Source organism: Callithrix jacchus, chromosome 17 (genome assembly GCF_049354715.1).
Source record: "Callithrix jacchus isolate 240 chromosome 17, calJac240_pri, whole genome shotgun sequence".
Lineage (NCBI taxonomy): Eukaryota > Metazoa > Chordata > Mammalia > Primates > Cebidae > Callithrix > Callithrix jacchus.
This window is the reverse complement of record NC_133518.1, coordinates 73,756,867-73,777,352: the sequence shown is the minus strand read 5'-3', so window position 1 is coordinate 73,777,352 and position 20,486 is coordinate 73,756,867. Positions and strand designations below refer to the sequence as shown.

The following is a 20,486-nucleotide window of genomic DNA, read 5'->3' as shown; positions in this document are numbered from 1 at the left end:
AATTAGTCCCTTTCTCCTGTAACTTACACTTATTTTACACATCTTTAAAATCCTACTCGTGAAGAGATATTACAGAGAAGGCAACTGAAGATGAAGCATTAATCAATCACTCAAAATAAAATGAACAATTTAGTGACAATTATTTCATGGTAGAGGGTTTTGTGTGGCTTGAAAAGAAAATAATTTATTCAAGATGTTAAGGCAGTGAAACAAATGATACAAAGGTGACGCTGCACTTTCAACAGCTCATCCAATGCAATACTTCATAATTAGGATGCAATTTTCTTGGGATCTGTGTGACTTGAAAATGGACCAGAAAATGCCTCTGTGCATTTTATATCTTGACAGTAATCACTTCCAATATTCTGCAAGGGATACCCAAGAGAGCACCAGAGATGTTTGGTGGTGAACAGTAACACATAATCAGTCTTCGAGAAGACAGTAAAAATCAGTGATCTGTGGTGTCTTACATGCTCAAGTCAATTAAATATGATTAATGGCTACCTGTGAGAGACACATGAGCTCTGCTTTCCCTTAGGGAGAGAAAGGGACTGTATATATCAGCTTCCCCTCCTCCTTTATATTCATAGAGGAGGTCCTGCCTGGAGTGCCAGATTAGCTCCAGAAAATGCTTATGAATTGATAAGAAAGGAAAGAACACATTTTTGGAGTAGCAGCAAGAGAGGGTTAAAGGTCCCTTAAGTCTGGACCTTTCCCTTTTCCAAGGCATTTCCTTCCGGGGCAATCCCCTGAGCAGAATATCACATGGCAGATAATGCTTTCTTATGGTCTCTGTACCAGCAGCCTGGAAAATGGGATATTCCCTTGTTGTTTTCATGGGCAGTTGGATCAGTTTCAATCAAATCACATTCTGAGCCCTGTAATTTTGAACAACTGATGAGTGGGAAAAAATGCACCGCTTCCTGTTGGTGAGGAGTATTAATACAAATGAGAAAGGGATTGAATCTGGTTACATTCTACACAGAGAGATAAAGGTCAAAATGCATCAAAAATCAGCTGTAGGTTACAGGCATGAGGAAGAACACCTACCTGTGCAGGTGGAGCCTGTTGCACAAATCCCTGTGGTGAGGCGGGGGGCTGGAGGACCTGCTGGGAGATGGGAGGGCCAGAGCCTGAGAATCCTCCTGTAGGAAGCTGCTGGCCTGTAGAGGCGATGACATAGCTTGGCTGCTGGGCTGGCTGTGGCATAAGTGAGGACGGGTAGACAGGACCTGATGGGGGTTCAGTCTCCCCCGAGGACTGCCGGCTCAAGGTCATCTGGCCAAACTGTGTAGCCACATCGTCTCTCTGCAAGTCATGGAAATAAATGCGGACATTTGTGGGATCAGCATGGTAACAAGAGAGGAAGACACAGGACACATGTTTGGAGTTGCAGGAGAGAAGGGAAGTACAATTTGGAATAAAATAAAATAATTCTTTAGCCGGAACATAACAAGAGAAAAATTAATCATCCCAAGGGTCAGAGATGGCAAAAATTTTGATCCAAATCTTTCTCTTTCAATGGAAACAAATTCTTATTTTTTCCACTGAAAGCACAGGCTCCTCAGGATGGTGTTGCATACAAGGAAGTCTTGATATTCTGTCCTGAAGGGTCAGCTTGTCTTCCCAGCAGCAACCATAGACTCTGCCTCTGGAGAGCACCCAAAAGGCAGAACCACTCATACTCAGCACCCCCAGTGCTGCTGCAAAGATGGAGCCAGGACCTGTATCACCAATGGGCTGGGTGGGATTATATTCCTATATTAGGGAGTATTTGTCCACTGGCCTGATCTGAAATTTAAAAGCTTTCTTTCCTTCTCTTTCTTTCTTTCTTTCTTTCTTTCTTTCTTTCTTTCTTTCTTTCTTTCTTTCTTTCTTTCTTTCTTTCTTTTTCTTTCTCTTTCTTTCTTTCTTTCTTCTTTCTCTTTCTTCTTTCTCTCTTTCTTCTTTCTTTCTTCTCTCTCTCTCTCCCTCTCCCTCTCTTTCTTTTCTTCTTTCTTTCTTTCTTTTTTCCCCCAAGATGGAGTCTCACTCTTTTGTGAGGCTGGAGTGCAGTGGCATGATCTTGGCTCACTGCAAACTCCACTTCCCAGGTTCAAGTGACTCCCCTGCCTCAGTCTCCCAAGTAGCTGGGACTACAGGTGCACACTACCACACCCAGCTAATTTTTGCATTTTTAGTAGAGGTGGGATTTCACCATGATAGGCAGGCTGGTCTTGATCTCTTGACCTCATGATCCACCCAACTCAGCCTCCCAAAGTGCTGGGATTACAGGCGAGAGCCACTGCACCCGGCCACAATGCTCATTCTTTAAGCTGTTACTCAAAATGACCTAGTGAATTGAGGGGAATAAAAAATCAAAGAAAATTGGGAGATTTGAATCCTGGGGACACCTATATCATGAGCACAGGGTGATAATGGTTCTCATTCTAATACCATCTTTGAGATCTTCCTCAAACCCTCATGCCAAATTCCTGTATCTCTCTACTCCTGATTTCCAACTCTGAAGTCATTCACTTCCTGCTTAGCTGGTATACTCTTTTTTTTTTTTTTGAGATGGAGTTTCACTCTTGTTACCCAGGCTGGAGTGCAATGGCGTGACCTTGGCTCACTGCAACCTCTACCTCCTGGGTTCAGGCAATTCTCCTGCCTCAGCCTCCTGAGTAGCTGGGATTACAGGCACGCGCCACCATGCCCAGCTAATTTTTTGTATTTTTAGTAGAGACGGGGTTTCACCATGTTGACCAGGATGGTCGCAATCTCTTGACCTTGTGATCCACCCGCCTCGACCTCCCAAAGTGCTGGGATTACAGGCGTGAGGTATACTCTTAAAAGGGTACCAGACCACAGAAGCACTCAGCATGGGACAGACAGACGACAGAAAGAAAACCAGTGTTTTGCAGAGATGGGCTGTAAGATTAGAAATGAGGCACTCATACACACTCCCTCACAGTCAGCCCAGGGCACCCACCCAGTGTCAGCCAGTACCATGCAGAATAGTAGTAAAATCAGTGTACACACAATACAGTACCATGGGAAAGTGCTGCGCTGGAGACACAGGCAGGAGGTGCTGGGCAGGAAAAGAGACTGCTGGATATTGCACTGACTGGGAGGAAGCCTGCAGCCCCTGGACAGACAGGAGGAGAGAAAAAATTGATCAGGTAACAGAAAAGCACTGGGGCTGAAATCTCACGAGAAGCACACCCCTGTCCTTCATAGGCTCTCTGGGTTCTGTGCACTCCGGAGAGGGGAATCCGCCACCGAGGAAAAGGCAAGGCTCTGAAAGAAAGGAGCCAGACATTGTTGAGAGAGGCCCATTTGCACTTAGTGATGTTTTTAAGGAAGTTATTGATGTACATTTGATATTGTTGGCTACATCCTCTGGGTCTGAAAATATTGTCCCGAAACAAAGACATAATATCAAAAATGTAGAAAGAGTTTCACTCTGGCAGCCTACAGGTTTCTATTGACATGTCTTTGTGTCTTCCCAGCAAAGGAGGCTGGCAATGCATCTCTCTAAGGGGAGTTTGTAGGAACAGCCAGCCCTCCTTGGAATTGACTAATTTCTGCTCTTCCTATTGATGAAGAATTCAGTCCTGATTCATGGCAGACAAGAGCATTTGATCTGTGACAGGATTGGGGGAGAAAGATGACACAAACACCTGGAGTTCAGTCTCTGATAGAGGCTCCTCCATACATTAAAAAAAAAAAGACATTTAGACCAAAGGAAAAAGCTCATTTATTCTCCCTACTTTCATTCCTTCAACTTGCAAGTTACTGGATGGGGCACTCACCTCTATCTAAACTTAAGAATCCAGATAAAATCCTGTCAATCTGCAAAGAACTCTCTGCTGCCAGGTTTTATTTATGAGGCTTGAGTGGAAAATATACCCTTCTCCCTGATTCTCTGCTGCCCTGAGGACTATACAGCCTTCATCTCAGGGTACTTCCCTTCCCAGCCTTCCAACCAGCCCCTTACCTGAGTGACCAGAGGGCCTGACATCTGTGGCTGCGGTGGCTGGACCTGCTGCTGGGGCTGCGGGGAGGGCTGCTGCTGCGGCGGCTGCTGCTGGGACTGCCCCACCATGGCGCTTCGCAGGGGCTGCTGACTGGTGGGTGGGTTGTATATTGCAGGAGTTCCATCGGGATTCACAAAGGGCTGGCCTGCAACGGAGTCAGAGCTTAGTCCAGGCAAGCTTCTCAATCTCTCCTTTGGCATAAAGAACCGCTCCGATAGATACTCAAAACGTAACCTAAAGTCAAGGGGCAAGGCAGTGGAAATCTAAGACCCCCAAACCTACACCCATGTGAAGACCTTGCTGTTTGTAATCCAGCACTTAAGCTAGGTGACAGTGGGAGCCCATAGCAATTTAAGAAGCAGCAAATAAATCGACCACTGCAGGGAGCTTTGCCAAAGCTAAATGTATCTGTGGATGGAGGCACCAGTGGAGGGGCCTGTGGAGAAGCAATCTTCACAAAGCTAGATGTTTTCTGCCCAGCACCTCACAGCCATCTGCAAGATAACATACACTGAAGGATAAGGCTGCTTTCCAGTTACACACCTCCAGCTACGTGCAGTCACAAGTTATTTACCAATACATTTATTTTGCTTCTACTAAGCCTTGTCACCAATTCAGAATCGTTATCAGTCCTTCTAGTAAATATGCAATGTAACATAACACATACATTCACTCACTTCTAGGAAACAGACATAAGCAAGGACACACAGGGTTTTAGATTTTAAAAGTCGTGCATCACAGAATCATCTAGTAATGGAAAAGCTATTATACAGTCTTATGCCTTATGAAATAATGGCATGGTTTACTATTATTAATATTGCTATTCACCATAGCATCACTTTGTCTTTGAGGAGTATTTTATAGTTTACAAAATAGCATCGTTTGAGCCTCAACACAATTCCTGTGAGGAAGAAAGTTATCATTTTTCTGTTTTTCAGAAGAGAAAATAAAGCCTCATTCCTAGAATAACTATGGAAATAAAAAACTGAAAGAAGAGCGAAGTGCACTAAAGGAGGGGAAGAGGGAGAGTAAAGGAGAGAACAAACCCATTTTCCGTGTGGCGAGCACAGTGACGGACACCTTACGTGCATGATCTTAGCTCTCCTGACAACCTGCAGATATATAGTCTCATTTCCACTTTAGAGAAAAGAAAATTAGGATTCAGGGGGACCAAGCAACTTATTCAGAAATATAAAAAACAGTAAGTGAGACAAGGAGAAAGTGACCCTGGTCAGTAAGACGTCAAAGTCTATTCACTTTCCATTATGCCACATAACTAAAGTGAATTATCCAATCTTCCATAATGAGTACATGGAACAACTGGGCAACGATGAAAAAATAATCCAGTCATAACTGAAAACCATTAATCAATGCATGAGAAGTCAGAGGAGCTGAAGGACGTGTTTCAAGGTGAAACAATACCCAGTATTGGCAGATAAATACTGAGAAGCATCAGAACTTGAGGAAATGGATTGGCAAACTATTCATGGAACTACCTGTGAGACTTTTCTCCCTTTTCAGTAAATCCTGTAACCCTATTGGAAAAGGAGCAGTATGAATGTTTGTTCATAAGCTGAAGTCAGAGAAATATTCTCTAGAAGCCTGAGAAAATGCCTAGAAAGAACAGGGCTCCCAGGACGGGGTTGATATTTCAGTGGAAGGTCCTCCTCATATTGGCATAAGGGAGATGGTGGAGGCAGCATGCTGAGCTCCGCCCTAGCACGTATTCTAAAGCCTCTCAATCCATATGTTGTTCTGATACACAAGGCTTGCATGACCATTATTATCCAGGGTAAGAAGTGCATAATGAGGGCTGGGTGCGGTGGCTCATACCTGTAATCCCAGCACTTTGGGAGGCCGAGGTCGGTGGATCATGAGGTCAAGAGATCGAGACCATCCCGGTCAACATGGTGAAACCCCGTCTCTACTAAAAATACAAAAAATTAGCTGGGCATGGTGGCACGTGCCTGTAATCCCAGCTACCCAGGAGGCTGAGGCAGGAGAATTGCCTGAACCCAGGAGGCAGCGGTTGTGGTGAGCCAAGATCGCGCCATTGCACTCCAGCCTGGGTAACAAGAGCGAAACTCCATCTCAAAATAAAAAAAAGAAGAAGAAGTGCATAATGGCAGAGGAAATAACAAGAGTAGCCTTATTCTTCAATAATATAAATAAAGAACAACCAAGAATCATCAATCATATGAAAACATTTGCAACAAAAGGGAGCAAGGCATCAGGCACAGTGGCTCATGCCTATAATCTGTTGCATGCTATTCATACAAGAACAGTTTGTTATAACTTGGGAATTAAGCTAATTAACTAAGTGAATATTCTAAGTAAAGGAAATCAGTCACTTTGGGAGGCTGAAGTGGGCAGATCACTTGAGCTCAGGAGTTCAAGACCAGCCTGGGGAACAGGGCGAAACCCTGTGTCTACAGAAAACAATAATACAAAGTTAGCCTGACATGGTGGTGCACACCTCTGGTTCCATAGCAGGTTGAGGTAGGAGGGTCACTAGAGCCCAAGTTGAGGTTGCAGTGAGCCAAGGTCATGCCACTGTACTCCAGCCTGAGTGACAGAGTGAGACCAAAAGCAAGACAGGTGAAAAAAATCTAAAACCTGACCCAGGGGAAGGAAACATTCTAGTGAAAAAAGTACATATGCTATTCCTGCAATAACAGACTGTTATAACATGGGAACTAAGCTAATTAAGTGAATATTCTAAGTAAAGAAAATCAGTCACAAAAGGGCATCTACTGTGAAATCTCATTTATTACCTACAAGATCAGGCAAAACTAATCAACGGTAATAGAATTCAGAACAGTCGTACATCTGGGAGGGCATGAGGAAACCCACAGGAAGACTAGATATAGTTGAGGTCTCGTTCTGAGTCACGTTTACACAGATTTTCACATATGCAAAAATGTATTAAGGTCTGCACTTCAGATGTGTGCAGATCAGGCACTTCCCCTGTATATTGCGTAGCTCAATAAATTAAGCAAGTAAAGTGGAGCAAGTTGGGGAGGAAAGTGCTGAGATTGTAGGAAGGCCAAACAAAACGCTCAAGAGAGCAAAAGCCTTGACTTCAGCTCACTGAGGAATGGCAACCACAGGCTCGTATTCCCTATTATTCCCACAAAGTTTGAGTGCAAATATATGTGTGTGTTTGTGATGAGAAACTTTAAACGTTACATACTCAGAAACATACCTAAATTCTGATCACAGTTTCATAAACAACAATAATGTGCTGTGATGGGGAAGCAAATGTGCCAGAATTGTATTTGCAAAACAGCAACAAAATCAAGTGTTTGCTCTCACTCCCTCTTTTTTTTTTTTTATGTTCTTCATTTTCCAGGCACTTGTTTTCCTAACACATAGATGCATTTTATTGTTTTAAATTAATTTTCTTTTTGAAAAATAATTTTCTTCCAGCTTCAAAACTACAACCCATTTTCCCTCCCAAATCAGCAATTTGGGGAAAGATTTTTAAAAGCTCAATATTAAAAAATCTATCAGCTCATTTAGTGTTCTGATCTTTAGTTTTCCTGTGTTTTATTTGTTCTATATTTTAGAAAGACAAGAGAAAAATTCTAGGTAAACTTTTTGAAAAAAAAAATCACAGAGACAGTCATACAACTCCATTTGGAATTATTTCAAAATCAGTCTCATACACACACACACACACACACACACACACACACACACACACACAATGTACATATACAATGAAAAGGAAAAAGAAAGGAGTTTTTCTATATTTCTGTATGGCTTTTGCTTTACTCCAATGAAAATTAAGGAAGTATAAAAAACTGACCATAACTAAAATTTTAAAACATAATCCCAAAAACATTCATGTGTCTTTTGATCAATTCTAGATCCTCCATTTGAAATATGATTAACATGCTGTGGGCTAGAAGAAGTTTCTAAATAATTGCACATAAAAAAACACTAAGGATTCACTTAAGTAGAGAGAGATGGCAGGTTCTTCTGGAAAGAGAAGAGAATATATGAAAGATGGATTTTTATGCTCACCAACAAGGAGAGATGGAAAGAACTGAGAAACATGAAAGAAGATGGATGCCAGAGAACAGAACAAAAGCAATTTCCTAAGAGACCCAGGATAGGTGACGGTTGCTTTCCAAGTCAGGCAATGACAGTCTCGCTATATTCTATGATTTCTACCAATCCAGATGCAATTACACTGAATACAAGCAATTAGTTTGAATGACAGCAGCTGAGGACTAAAGAGGAAAGAAGGACTGGCTGGCCCTCGGCCTAGTTAGCCTAGAGGCGGTTTTCATGTCAGAAACAGCACAAGCACGATCAGCAGGCCTTGGCATGGGTGCTGGCATAGGTGGAGAGAGTGCAATGACAGAAATAAGCCAGGGCACGTTAAATGCAGAGCAGGTGCAGAGAAAAGGATTAAATGCAGAATGCTATTCCTCTCAAGTATATGACATTAGGTGAAAAACTGCTCTACTATCCATATCAACGTGCATAATGGGTAGCAGATATTATTTCAATAAATCTAATTATTGAGCACCTGCACAACGCCTAAGACCTTGCCATCAATTTCAGGAAAGCACACAAAAAATTAAGCAAATTTAAAAAAACTAAGCATGGACCCTCCGGACAAGAAGCTTATATATACGTTAGTGACAAGGAAATGAACTAAAGGGCAGTTCACACAGGAAGTGAAGTCATCATATGATCTTGGTTTTTAACACCAAAGCATTTCTGTATTTACCCTTCTGTGAAGAAGGGTAACGATTTAAAAAGAAATAGTCACATTATAAGGGAGCTACTGATTTTGGATAGACAAGGATTGACTTAGACCTTGCAAAGATACATTTATAGACAGAATGCAAAATTCACGGTTCATTTAATTTTAAAAATGTGGAAACAGTTTGGATAAATAGATGCTAAAAGTCCTGATAAAAATTAAAAGTATAGTTATGGAAGTCTACAAGGAATATTTGAATGACAACAGACCCAAAAACTCATCAAGTGAAGTCTCTGCAAATGGCATGAACTTATACAACACAGTCTTAAACTTGCACCAGATAATGGCCAAGCAAAATGTCAAAATAATATATACGAACATTAACGAGTTCTTGAGGGAGGCCAATGCCTATTGGCATTTCTGGATTGCACTGAGTTGAAGTAAAATAGCCCAACAAAACTGAGCTTTCTGCTAAAAATTTCCAAAAGAAGGCTGGGTCCAAGACAACTGGAGGAAGATCAAACCCAGGAGTCCAAGCTTGGCTTACAAGGATGAAGATGTTATACAGGGAAAACTTTGAAAAACTGCCTGTGTGGCACCTCACTCATCCAGATGCCTGAATAGCAGAGGAAGAATGAAAAAAGGTCTAAGTTAGAGATGGACCTGCTGAAAGCTGAGTCCGAGGCCAGACAAAATTAAAAGTTATGGTTATACTGGGGAAACTGCAAGGGTATATGTGAATGGGTTGATTTCAGTGTGCCAAATAGTTAGTTTTTAGTCAATTGTGCTAAGTACTTAGTCAATTGTGCCAACTTCCTTTGGAAGTTACATCTTTATTTCATTTGGTTGGCACATGATTGCCAGATACCTTAATATTTAAAAATCATTGCTTATCTTATTCTTGCTTAAAACAGATGTTTTATCAGTTGTAGTTTTTCACATGAGCCACATTTCAAATATATGGCATTAGCTGAAAAACTGCTCTGTTATCCATCCCACATATATAATGATTAGTAGATATTCCTTCAATAATGATATAATTATTGGGCACCTGCACAGTGCCTAAGACTTTTTTATCCATTCTGGGGAAGCAACAAATAAAATAACTAAGTATATGGCTCCTCTGCACAGAAGCTTGTAAGTATGTTGGTAACAAGGAAATGAACCCATGGGCACTACAAATGGGAAGAAAAATAGTCACATGATCTTGGTTCCTAACACCCAAGTATTTCTGTTGTGTACTTGGTAGAAAGGTACTTAAAAAAGGGTGAGAGGTGTACTTTCTAGATTCACAGCAATGACAGAAGGAGATGAGTTCCAGCCCAGAGGAGGCAAATTTTTAGTTTTGACAGTAAGAGATTTGATAAGTAGATACATGTACATATACACACATACACATACTATGGATACACCTATACATATAACATGCATTATGTATCATACATATATGTACATACACATACATGTGTATATTTTCAATTTACAAAATAAGCATATTGTAGAAAAGAAGAAACATAATTCACCTTCTATCTCACTACTCAAGAATAGTATTCAATATATTCATACATTTTCTTTTGCTTTAGAATATTTTAAATATAGCATTTGTCAGATCAGAAAAGTATATATGGAGAAGCTGTTCAAAGTGTTATTAAATCCTTTTCCTTAGCTGGGATCCTTTTACAAAAGAGATATTTTGATAACAGCTCTAAATGACTCAGTCCAATGAATAAGAATTGGGACTTGGCATCGAACAACATTCTGTTTCTTTTTTCTATAAACAAGATTATAGATGATAATATACACATAACACATGCACGGCCCTGCTATCATTGCAAATAATATTCCTGCATTGTTCCCTAAAAAATACTCTGTTGAGCTTTTTCAAAACACTCTGTAATTTTGCTTAAACCGCTCAAAACAAGTGGTTAAAATGTGCTATTTTCTGCAAGCCCTCTATCTCAATTAAAAGCGAAAGCATTTAAGCCAACAAAGTCAAACAGAACTTTGAGTAGTGCCCAAAGTAATGAATATGATCCTGGTCTTCTTTTCGTGTTCTTTATAGTGCTTACAATAATCCAGATAAAATAAAAGCAATCCAAAAATCTTCCTTAGAAGTATCTAATCTGAAGCTTTCGAACAGTTTTCAGTAAAATGATTATGACTTTCTTCCCTCAAGCTTATGGCATTTTCAATATGTCTCAATCAAACACCACGACTTGGGAATGTGCCATATGTTTTATGAAAATGTGGCAATTATTCAAGTAACTATTTTACTACAGTTCTCATGTTTCTCTGAATTTCCTAATTACTAGTAGCACTATATTTGTGAGAAGATTGAATCAGATCATTTTTATGGGATACTTATCCAGTTATGCATTTTCAAGTTTAGCTTATTGAAGAAATAGTCTGGAATGGACTAAGCAAAACTTCAGATCTGTTTCAAGACAACTCCATTTATTGCCAGTCCCTAATAAAGACCTCTTAAGAAGTGATTCGTCAATGTCAAGCTTTCTAAGCCAGGCATTCTCAAACAGGGTACCACTGACGTTTTGAACTCGATAATCTTCTGCGTTGGAAGTCTGTCCTAGGCATTGGGGGATCTTTAGCAACATTTCTGGCCTCTGTCTATTGGGTGCTGATAGCAGTCCTCTTCTCCCCAAGTCATGATAATCAAAATGTCTCCAGATATTGCCAAATGGCCTTGGGGGCAGAGACAAAAATGCCCCTGGTTGAGAAGTCTCCTTCGCAAATCAGCAGATATTCCTGAGTTCATTTCCTGATGTTAGAATCTCAGTGCCCTCAGTCTTTTGAAATCAATGTGGAAGTTAAATGACCCACTCGAGAAATGCAAAATTGAAGAATCAATGACCATTCATCATGGAAGAAACTGTAATCACAGAGTGAACAATCTTCTAAACCCCACCAAAATCAGTCTAGGCCTGACATTTCTAAAGTACACTAGAATTTTCTCTCTGTATCCTCTTCACCACTGTTGTTTCTTATGCCCTTCACAGGAGCTGGCTGAAGTTCTAAGGTTAAAAAGCAACTTCGATGGTTGATGGTCACTATATGTCTCAATGGATACTTCAATTCCAGAATTATCCTTGGCTGCAAAAATACTTTTGACATAATATAGGCTGAGAATTTAGACTGAGGAACACGAAGTTTTAATTAGTATATCCCAGCTTATCGCCATGTCCTCTCATCTTAGCTCCTAAGCATTCATCAGAGACATTGTAGTAAAAGGAAAAAGACAAAGCAAAAAGTAGATGCTTCTGAAAATATCTATATCAATATCAATATTGATATGAAGATATAGATATGTAGGTATAGATACTGCTATAAATCTGCTCTTTCTAAACAAAAATGCTTCACAACAGTTCATGCAACTAGCTTTCCTGTTCAGGAATCTTCAGAACATTTGCTAGCAAATTCGTAAGATCAAACATAAGAACAAACTCCTGAAAGCCTTGTGTTCCTGATAAAGCAGGTAGTAACTCACCTGTGTGTGGATTAAGAAGGATGCTTCCAGGCGGGATGCCTGTTGCAGCTTCAAGTGGAAGAAGGATGTAGCTGGTGCTGCTGGGAGCGACCTGGCCCCCTATTCCATTCTCTGGATAAGGCACACAGCCTGGAGAACCAGCTGCCACGCCTGAGACCAGGGGTGTGCTCTGGAGAGGTGGATGGGTGCGGGACAGCGATCCTGAGGAGCCTGCGCTGCTGGAAGACTCCGAACCTGGCATAGGGAAACGATCAACAAATCATTCACACACACAGAAGAGAGAAAGCACCAATCTGCGTCTAAATGCTTGCTTTTCTGTGACGAATCATTAATGAATTTGAGACGCATGCTGTAGAATGAGATTAACTAATGCCCCTCCCCTATTTTGGCCTCATATTTTATTGAAATATTTGCTACATGTTTTTCAGATGTGTCAATTTTCTGGGAAAACAGGAATTAAGAATGAGAACTTTCTCAGCCTTTTCACAAATTACTAGGGTGATAAATTGGTAAAGGGTACCCTAAAGTTCTGAACTCAGTACCTGAAAACTCCCTCCTACATTTCCAAGTAATTAGTACCATGGAAATGTCTTACTAAGCTGCAATAATAGGAATAAAATGACTGGGATGGAGGTTAAAGACTGCACCTTAAGGAAAGGCCCTGTGATATGCAGGTCATGTGCATGGTTCTAAAGTACTGGTTCTCCAACACCTATACAGCTGAAGTCTGAAGGGGTCTAGTCACAAACAATCTTTCACCTTCATGTGTGAGTAGAAGACCTGGGAGCATAGCGTATATGAGCAAACACATTTCAAAATCTAATCGGATCTCTTTAAAAGAGTGGCATGATATAGGAGAATGTGTGAAGGATTGAATGTCAGGGAGACACAAATGAATCAGGGCTTTTTCTAACCATCTGACCAGAGGCAACTAAAAACCATTGGATGTTATAATTTTTGTGTGTAAAGTTGAAACTTTAGATATTAAGGATTTTAAAAACAAATAAAAGATGCGGCCAGGTGTGGTGGCTCACACTTGTAATCCCAGCATTTCGGGAGGCTGAGGTGGGTGGATCACAAGGTCAGGAGATCAAGACCATCCTGGCTAACACAGTGAAACCCATCTCTACTAAAAATACAAAATGTGGTATGTGCCTGTAGTCCCAGCTGCTTGGGAGGCTGAGGCAGGAGAATCGCTTGAACCTGGGAGGCAGAGGTTGCAGTGAGCCATGATCACACCACTGTACTCCAGCCTGGGTGACAGAGCAAGACTCCATCTAAAAAAATAATAATTAAAAAAAGATGCAAGGAATCAAATAGATAGTGGGCAATATTACTATTAATGTAATAAATTTAAGTGTTGATGGTACTGTACTGAATTCTGCATATTTGAAGAAGTCTTATTAATATGGTTAAAGTGTAGGCCAAAGAGGGCTTGGCCTTATAATGACTGAATATCCTTTAGATGACATAGAATAGTAAAATAATCATGATGTTTATGGATTCCAAATTTTTCAGACACATAGATAACCCGGAATAATGTGCAGAAGCCCCGAAGGTGAATCTAACAATCTCTTCTGTCCCACCATTATGAACAAAAAGAGAAACATATCCCAATATGTCCATTGGCACTCACTGGCATTTCACTGCAGCAAGAGCCAAGCAGCCCCAGTACCCTTAACCATGGCTCTCCTGGGCACTAGGTATTAACCAGAGCAGCCAAGAGAAAACACACTAAGTAAAATTTATACTACTGCAAATTCAAACTAATAGATTACTTGGGTAATATAGGTTGCAAGAATGTCATACACGAGGTTGATTAAATCATCAGCATACACCATTGATTATGTCATTAAAAATGCATTCCCATGTATCATTAAAGTCAAAATACGCAATCAGTTATTAACACTCCTCTCAAAAGATTCTAAAATATGCCCTTAAATTAAACTGGAGATCTTTTAGAATAAGTGATAGGAATATAACATTTAAGTGCAGGGAAGAGGGGCATTTGGAGAGCATGATAATTTTGAGAAGAATAATAATATTTACTGGGCACTTAGTATGTGTAAGCACTTGAAGAAACACTCAAATAATAACTGTTACTGCCTGTTCAGAAACTGAAATATTAGAAAGTTAGGTAACTCAGGTCAGCTCATACAGCTAGATAATGGCAGAGCTGGAATTTGGTCCATGCAGACTTATCTATAGCTCAGGCTTTAACTGTGATCCCATATTGCTTCTTGAAATTGTACATATGCATATACCATGACCTGTCACAAGTGTTCTGGTGTTCTCAGTTGGGCATCTTTACTGCTTTCCCCGTGACTTGATGATTAATAATGATAGTTTTATGTCAATTCGGGATGCTCCATCCAAGTGGTTTAGAATGCTAATGGGGTTCTGAATAAGGCATGGGGATAAAAATAAAAATATGTAAAAAGAATATTGAAAATGCTAATAGAAGTTTTGAGACTATGTCACTGAAATTATGACTCTGTGATCATAGTCTCAATGCAGACCGTAGTGTTTGTTTATGGACCTGCTGTGTGTAATTTGATGCTACGTTACACATTTGACTCTAGAGTCGACAGCAGTAGCAAAACTCTTGTACCCAGGAATTTAAGGTTATATAAACATAATTCAGCTCATCTCGACTGTGGGACTAGACACTGAAGAAAGAGTTGGGGCTAAAGAAGTGCATCCTAATTCGGATTTGAGCTGTAAGCTAGTGATGGCATGCGTGTGTGTGTTGGGAGGGGTGGGTTGATGCAGACAGACTGAAGTGTCACAATCAAATCCAAAGAGTAATTTAATTTTGGTTTTAGAAGGATGGTCATTAATTACTGATTTACAATATTATACCCTTCCCTCACCTGGGGGAACAGAAGCAGCATCAATAGGAGAAATGAGGAGGCAATGCAAATGGTTTGATTCCACAGGTAAAAGGAAGGAAGAAAACCTCAATTTGGCTCAAATTCTCTGCACTCGATAAGAAGAAAATAAAGTCAAACCTCTCCAAACGGATGGCTCAGCAATCAATATGCAGCCAGGATTTAGTAACTGGCCTTTCTGATTGGCTTATAACCAGCTTTGACCAGCACGCAAACATCAATTATGAAGGCCACAAAGAGCCATATTCCACACATAGCCAGGGTGGCTAAAGTCTGTGATAAAACACAAATGCTAATGATGGTATTAAAAGACACAGGATTAGAAGTGTTCAAATAGTTTTTAAACAATGAAATTGATATTTGAGAACTTTTAAGATTTACAATGCCTGAGAGTTAAAAGTATTTCTGGTTTCCTTTTTTTAGAGGTTTGATAACTATAACAAATATTTATACAGTATGCATATGTGACAAGCACTGTGCTACTTTCTCTATGTGAATTGTCTAATCTAATTTTTACAGTAGCAACATTTTGAAGATGAGAACTGATCTTCAGACATGTTAAATACGTTTCCCAAAGCTCACTGTGTGGTAGAATCTGAGCTCAAACCCAGGCAACCTGATGCCACAGATGGCTCTTTGAGCCTGTGGGTCATGTTCATCTTCTCTGCATTTAAGCAATGCCCAGGTGGGGCCAGGGCCCTGACCAAGCCTGTGTGAAGTTCTAGGAGATACTAGATAGAAATTCCATGCTAGACACAGTGGGATGCTCAGAAACCAAAGCAGAATTCCAAGGGGTAGCCACAGAGAGGAGAAAAAAGAAGACATCTGAGTGGCCAGGTGAGAGACTCAGGTGAACCCTCCAGAGAAAAACAGAAAAACAAAAATGGAAAACATGACACAAGATAGAAAAAGAGATCACAAGGCAAGACAAAATGAAACACCAGGAGAGGAAGGGCAGAAGGGACGGGCTTAGGCAGATTCCCTTGGAGCAGATAGAACTTTCCCCAGGAAGGAAGGATGCTGGGTTTTAATTCTAGTTCTGCCACTTACTGGCTGTGTTTTCTTCATGTAGTGACAACTTTAGACCTCAATATCCTCTTGTAAACTATAAGGTACCAGACTAAATGGGGAGCAACGGTAAGGAAGATGACCTTAATGTTCCCCTCAGCTTGACCAAACTTTTCACTGTTTTCTTAGGCTCGGACCTCCTCACCTCCCTTTCCTTAGAGCATTTATGCCCCTTTGAGGTGTAAATCTCCTAGCCTTTAGCCACTTTTACAACCCAGGAAGAACTTTCCCAAGCACCTGAAAGCCATCTGTTTGAAATCTAATCATCATGAAGAATAGAGCCCCTATCTCTCAGTTTCCGTGGGAGGATAGGAGCCTAACTTTCACAGCAGCAGTTAGCAAACAGATACAGCCTCATCACACACTCAATTTCCTCTATAATGTCCTCCAAAATTTTACCACTGGCTCGCCCAGTGATTGAAGACTCCTGCTTTTTGATTCAGTGTAATTCAGTTCTCGCTCTAAAAAGAGAGATCGTAGTCTTGATCCTTGCTGCAATAATAATGAATAAATTCTTCTTCCTGCACCATCTGGTACAATTTTTCTTTTACAAGGACCAGAAATCATAAAGGTTTTATTTCTGAATTATATAATTTAAGAAAACATTTCCAGATTCAGGGGGGGTCAGGGTTCAGTGGAAGAACTTAAAGCTTCCAAAATTACAAGAAGGAAGAGAATATCCAGTATGTATTATATTAGTGTAGTAACAAAGATAGAGACAAAGAAGAGGACATGGTAGAAACATGAGGTGTCTTGGATTGGATCAAAAATGCTCCAGGATGTATGCAAGGATGTGACAATAGCAAGAATAGCCTTGCATCCAGAAAACGATGAGCCAGAACACCTAAAATTGTTAAAACAAACAAAAGGACATCTTATTTCTTCAGAGCAGTTGTGTTTGAAATGTGGTTCCCAGACAAGCAGCATTGGCATTAACTGGGAACTTGTTGGAAATGCAAATTCTCAGGCCCATCCCAGCCCTAGGTGCTCAGAAACCCTAGATTCAGTGCTGCAATCTGGTTTTTAAGGAATCCCTTGGGTGATTCTGATGGAGCTAAAGTTGACAAACCCTGCTTTGAAAATCAAGATGGCGGAACAATAGTAGCAGCATAGATAGGCCAATGGGGGATACTCTTATTTCTCAACCACATTGCTCTTAACAAGAAGCAGGTGAGGTTGCTGCGCAGTTATCATTCAACTGCTTTTAGTAAGGAGGATACAATGGCATCACCTGCCTCCAGAAATGTGTGCTGGGCATCTGGTAGGCAGCCCAGGCCTCAAGAGCATGTGCTTGTACATTCGTACTTAAGTAATACGTTTCCTTCCAAAATGTCGGAAAACGTGTTTCCAACGTTGAAAAAGTCTCATCATCATCTATTTAAAGCTAGAATCTGTGTAATTAGAGGAGGAGAAGAGTAACTTAAATGTCACAACTCCAGACTTGGTTTCTAAAAGGTCATCAAAAAAAGTTTGCAATTCCACTGTGAACAATTAGGCAAAAAACGGAAAACTTGTGCTGCTCTGAAGCCCCATGACAGCAAAACTGACAGCTTTGCTTCATAAATCCATCTTGGGAAATCGTAAGTTTGTTTTGACATCCTACCTTGATCTTCTTTAAGTTTTTATTCCCTTTCCATGCCTGCACTTTGACAAGCTTTCAAATGGAGACACTTAGATTAAAAGAAAAAAAAGTCTGAAGCACTTATAATCTCTAATCATTCTTCGAAGAACACGGCATTATAACAGTTTTGAAGTGTTTTAAATGTTTCCAAAGAGCTTTGCTTTGGAAGTGACTGGGGGCTGGTGCATGGAGAATGACTATTAATTTAAAAATCTTAAGAGCTCTTTCGGTGTGCTGGAGTTTTTAAGTGCACCATTTAAAATACTTGGTTTTCACATTTTAAGGAGATTTGAAACTATTAAACCTTTCTTAGTTTACAAGAGCTCAAGTGCACCACAGTGGATTTTCTTTACTTCAGTTGCTACAATAGTAGGATATGAGAGCAATTAATTAAAGTAAGAAATCAAGAACTCACCAATTAGTGAATAAAAATTGCAGGAAGGCAGTGTGAGCCCATCTGAATCGTACCAAGAAGTAGGGTCTGTGCATTATGTAGGGGCTGTAACTAAATGCTATTAATTTTCTCCTTATATAGAAAAACATGAGATAATTTTTAGGAGGAATTTGTCAACAACCTCATTATGTTAAACCATCAGCAAATGAACCCAGATATTTGCATGGAGGTGTGGGACCCCTTGGCCCTAACAAGAGTGTAAAAGTTGATTGGGAAAATATCCACAGTCCAGGGCAGCCTGTGTCTAAACTCTTAAGGACTATTCTCTATTCATCATCCCACTCCTGCCTTGGCCTGCCACTCACCTGTCCCTTCAGGATCCTGAATGCTCCACCTGTACAATCTGACACCCAGAGCATACGATGGATTCACAACTCTCAACGACCCACCCCACCCAAGCAAGTGTCAGGGAATTTGATTTTCCAGGGCAGAACCAAAACAAAGCAAAAACAATTACATAACAAAAATCACAAACTTCAGTTAATGGAAAGCTAGTGAACGGTCATTTGTCCCCTCCCTGAGATTTTAGGAGGTATTTTAATTGTGAAGATTTGAAAATAATTCAAAAACAATAGTAAATAATCTTTGGGAGACAGAAGAGCTAGAAATGGCAGACCATGAGGGTATTTGGCAGACTCATGTAAGCACCATGGTATATGCTTCCATCAGTTTAAAGTTGTTTCAAGTTAACGGCTCTCCTGGATCTCTCATTATCACTCACCTTCCAGACCTTTCATGCAAACTGGAACTACCTACCTCAGAATATCATTATTTGCTTCACTTTGCAAAAAAAGACACAAGCACCTGGTAACTTGGAAACTCTAAATCTCTCTGACCCTCACTTGTCTTATCTGCAAAGCAGGGATAAAAACATTATATGGCAATAATAAAAATGAATTAGAACTAGAGTTTATTGGGAGTTTATAACTTGCCAGATGTTAATCAAGTTGATTTTTGTATACTGACTCTTTTAGTCTTCATAATATTTCTACAATATAGGTACTATTATTATTTCTGTTTATCAGATGAAGGAAACAGAGGCACACAACAGTTGAAAACCATGCCCAGGATCATATTAACAGCATCTCAATGCAAGAACAAAAGCTACTAATATTATAATTATCATACAGTGTGTTTTTAAGGAATAATTCATATTACTAAATTTAAAAGCAATAGCAAACTTCTGCCAGTTTCTGTGATGCAGGTGCCATGGTAATCATTTTTACGTAAGTAATGTAATTTAAACTTAAGTTTACTGAGTAAACTTAAATTAAGTAAGTAAACTCAAGTATTTAAGTAAGTAAACTCTAAGTCTACTGAGGTGGGTTTGGATTATATTATATAAGCTGCATTTTACAGATGAGAAAATTGAAGCTTGGAGAGGTTAATAACTTGACCTAGGCATACAGCTGGCAAGAGGCAGTAACCTATTTACATTGCACCTTCTGACTTCCAGCTGTCCCTGTAATTAATATCATCATTATCAGCCAACTCAAAGTCAGAGGGAATGGTGACCATATGGCTTGGACAGAATCCGAAAAATACCACAGGACATAAACACATTCAGTACTAACTACCTGCTTTGGACAGCTTCCCGGTACTCCTGGTACTAGAAGTGCTGTCACCCCTGGTCAGCACCGTGATGCCCCCAAAACTCGCCGTCTTGGTCATGGCGGGCTTCAGATTGCGGTTGGAACTGTCAGAGTCTGTGCTGCTCCAGGCCCTCTGGTGATCAGACCACTTGAGTTCATTTTCTGAGCTGCTCTGTCGACTCCCGGATGTTCTCCCTGAGCCATCTCTGTTGCCCCTGGAGCACAGCCACCAGACAGATGCAAAGGGACAGGATTACCTTACCTGAATGGTGTGGTACAGAGCAAGCCTTTCTTTGGAAGAGGCATCCACACAAGACTCTTCCTGCCAACCATTTTCATTAAACCAGCTGCCTCCCAGTGTTACAAATACTTTGATGATATATAGACCAGGTAACACAGCACACATAACACACAGGTTACAAACAGAAAAACCAAACCTAGAAATGTCACATGATCCCTCTGTCGGTGAAGGAGAAACAACTAGAAAAACGTGGTATAAAATGTAGTTGTTAATTTCTCTTGCAAAGAGAATAGGGAGATAAGTTCTCCTGACTCAAATCAATAAACGATGAATGTTCAGAAACAATTATGATTTTAAATGATTCTAAAAGTAACTCCC

At 40.3% G+C, this 20,486-nt stretch overlaps 1 protein-coding gene across 50 annotated transcripts in view; it reads right to left on the bottom strand.

The window, feature by feature from the left end:
* The window catches only part of ARPP21 (cAMP regulated phosphoprotein 21), a 160,664-nt gene that overhangs the window by 54,470 nt on the left and 85,708 nt on the right, over positions 1 to 20,486 (bottom strand). For 27 of the 50 annotated variants that reach the window (XM_078354527.1, XM_078354550.1, XM_078354558.1 and 24 more), the window contains 5 exons: positions 19,853 to 20,082; positions 12,242 to 12,475; positions 3,980 to 4,164; positions 3,032 to 3,127; positions 1,051 to 1,308 (listed from right to left, as the gene is read on the bottom strand). In XM_078354527.1, coding sequence (XP_078210653.1) covers positions 1,051 to 1,308; positions 3,032 to 3,127; positions 3,980 to 4,164; positions 12,242 to 12,475; positions 19,853 to 20,082 — 1,003 coding nt within the window. Of the gene's footprint in view, positions 1 to 1,050; positions 1,309 to 3,031; positions 3,128 to 3,979; positions 4,165 to 12,241; positions 12,476 to 19,849; positions 20,083 to 20,486 lie in introns of all 50 variants that reach the window. The other 23 variants (XM_008983987.4, XM_078354541.1, XM_035278195.3 and 20 more) reach the window with 1 other exon arrangement.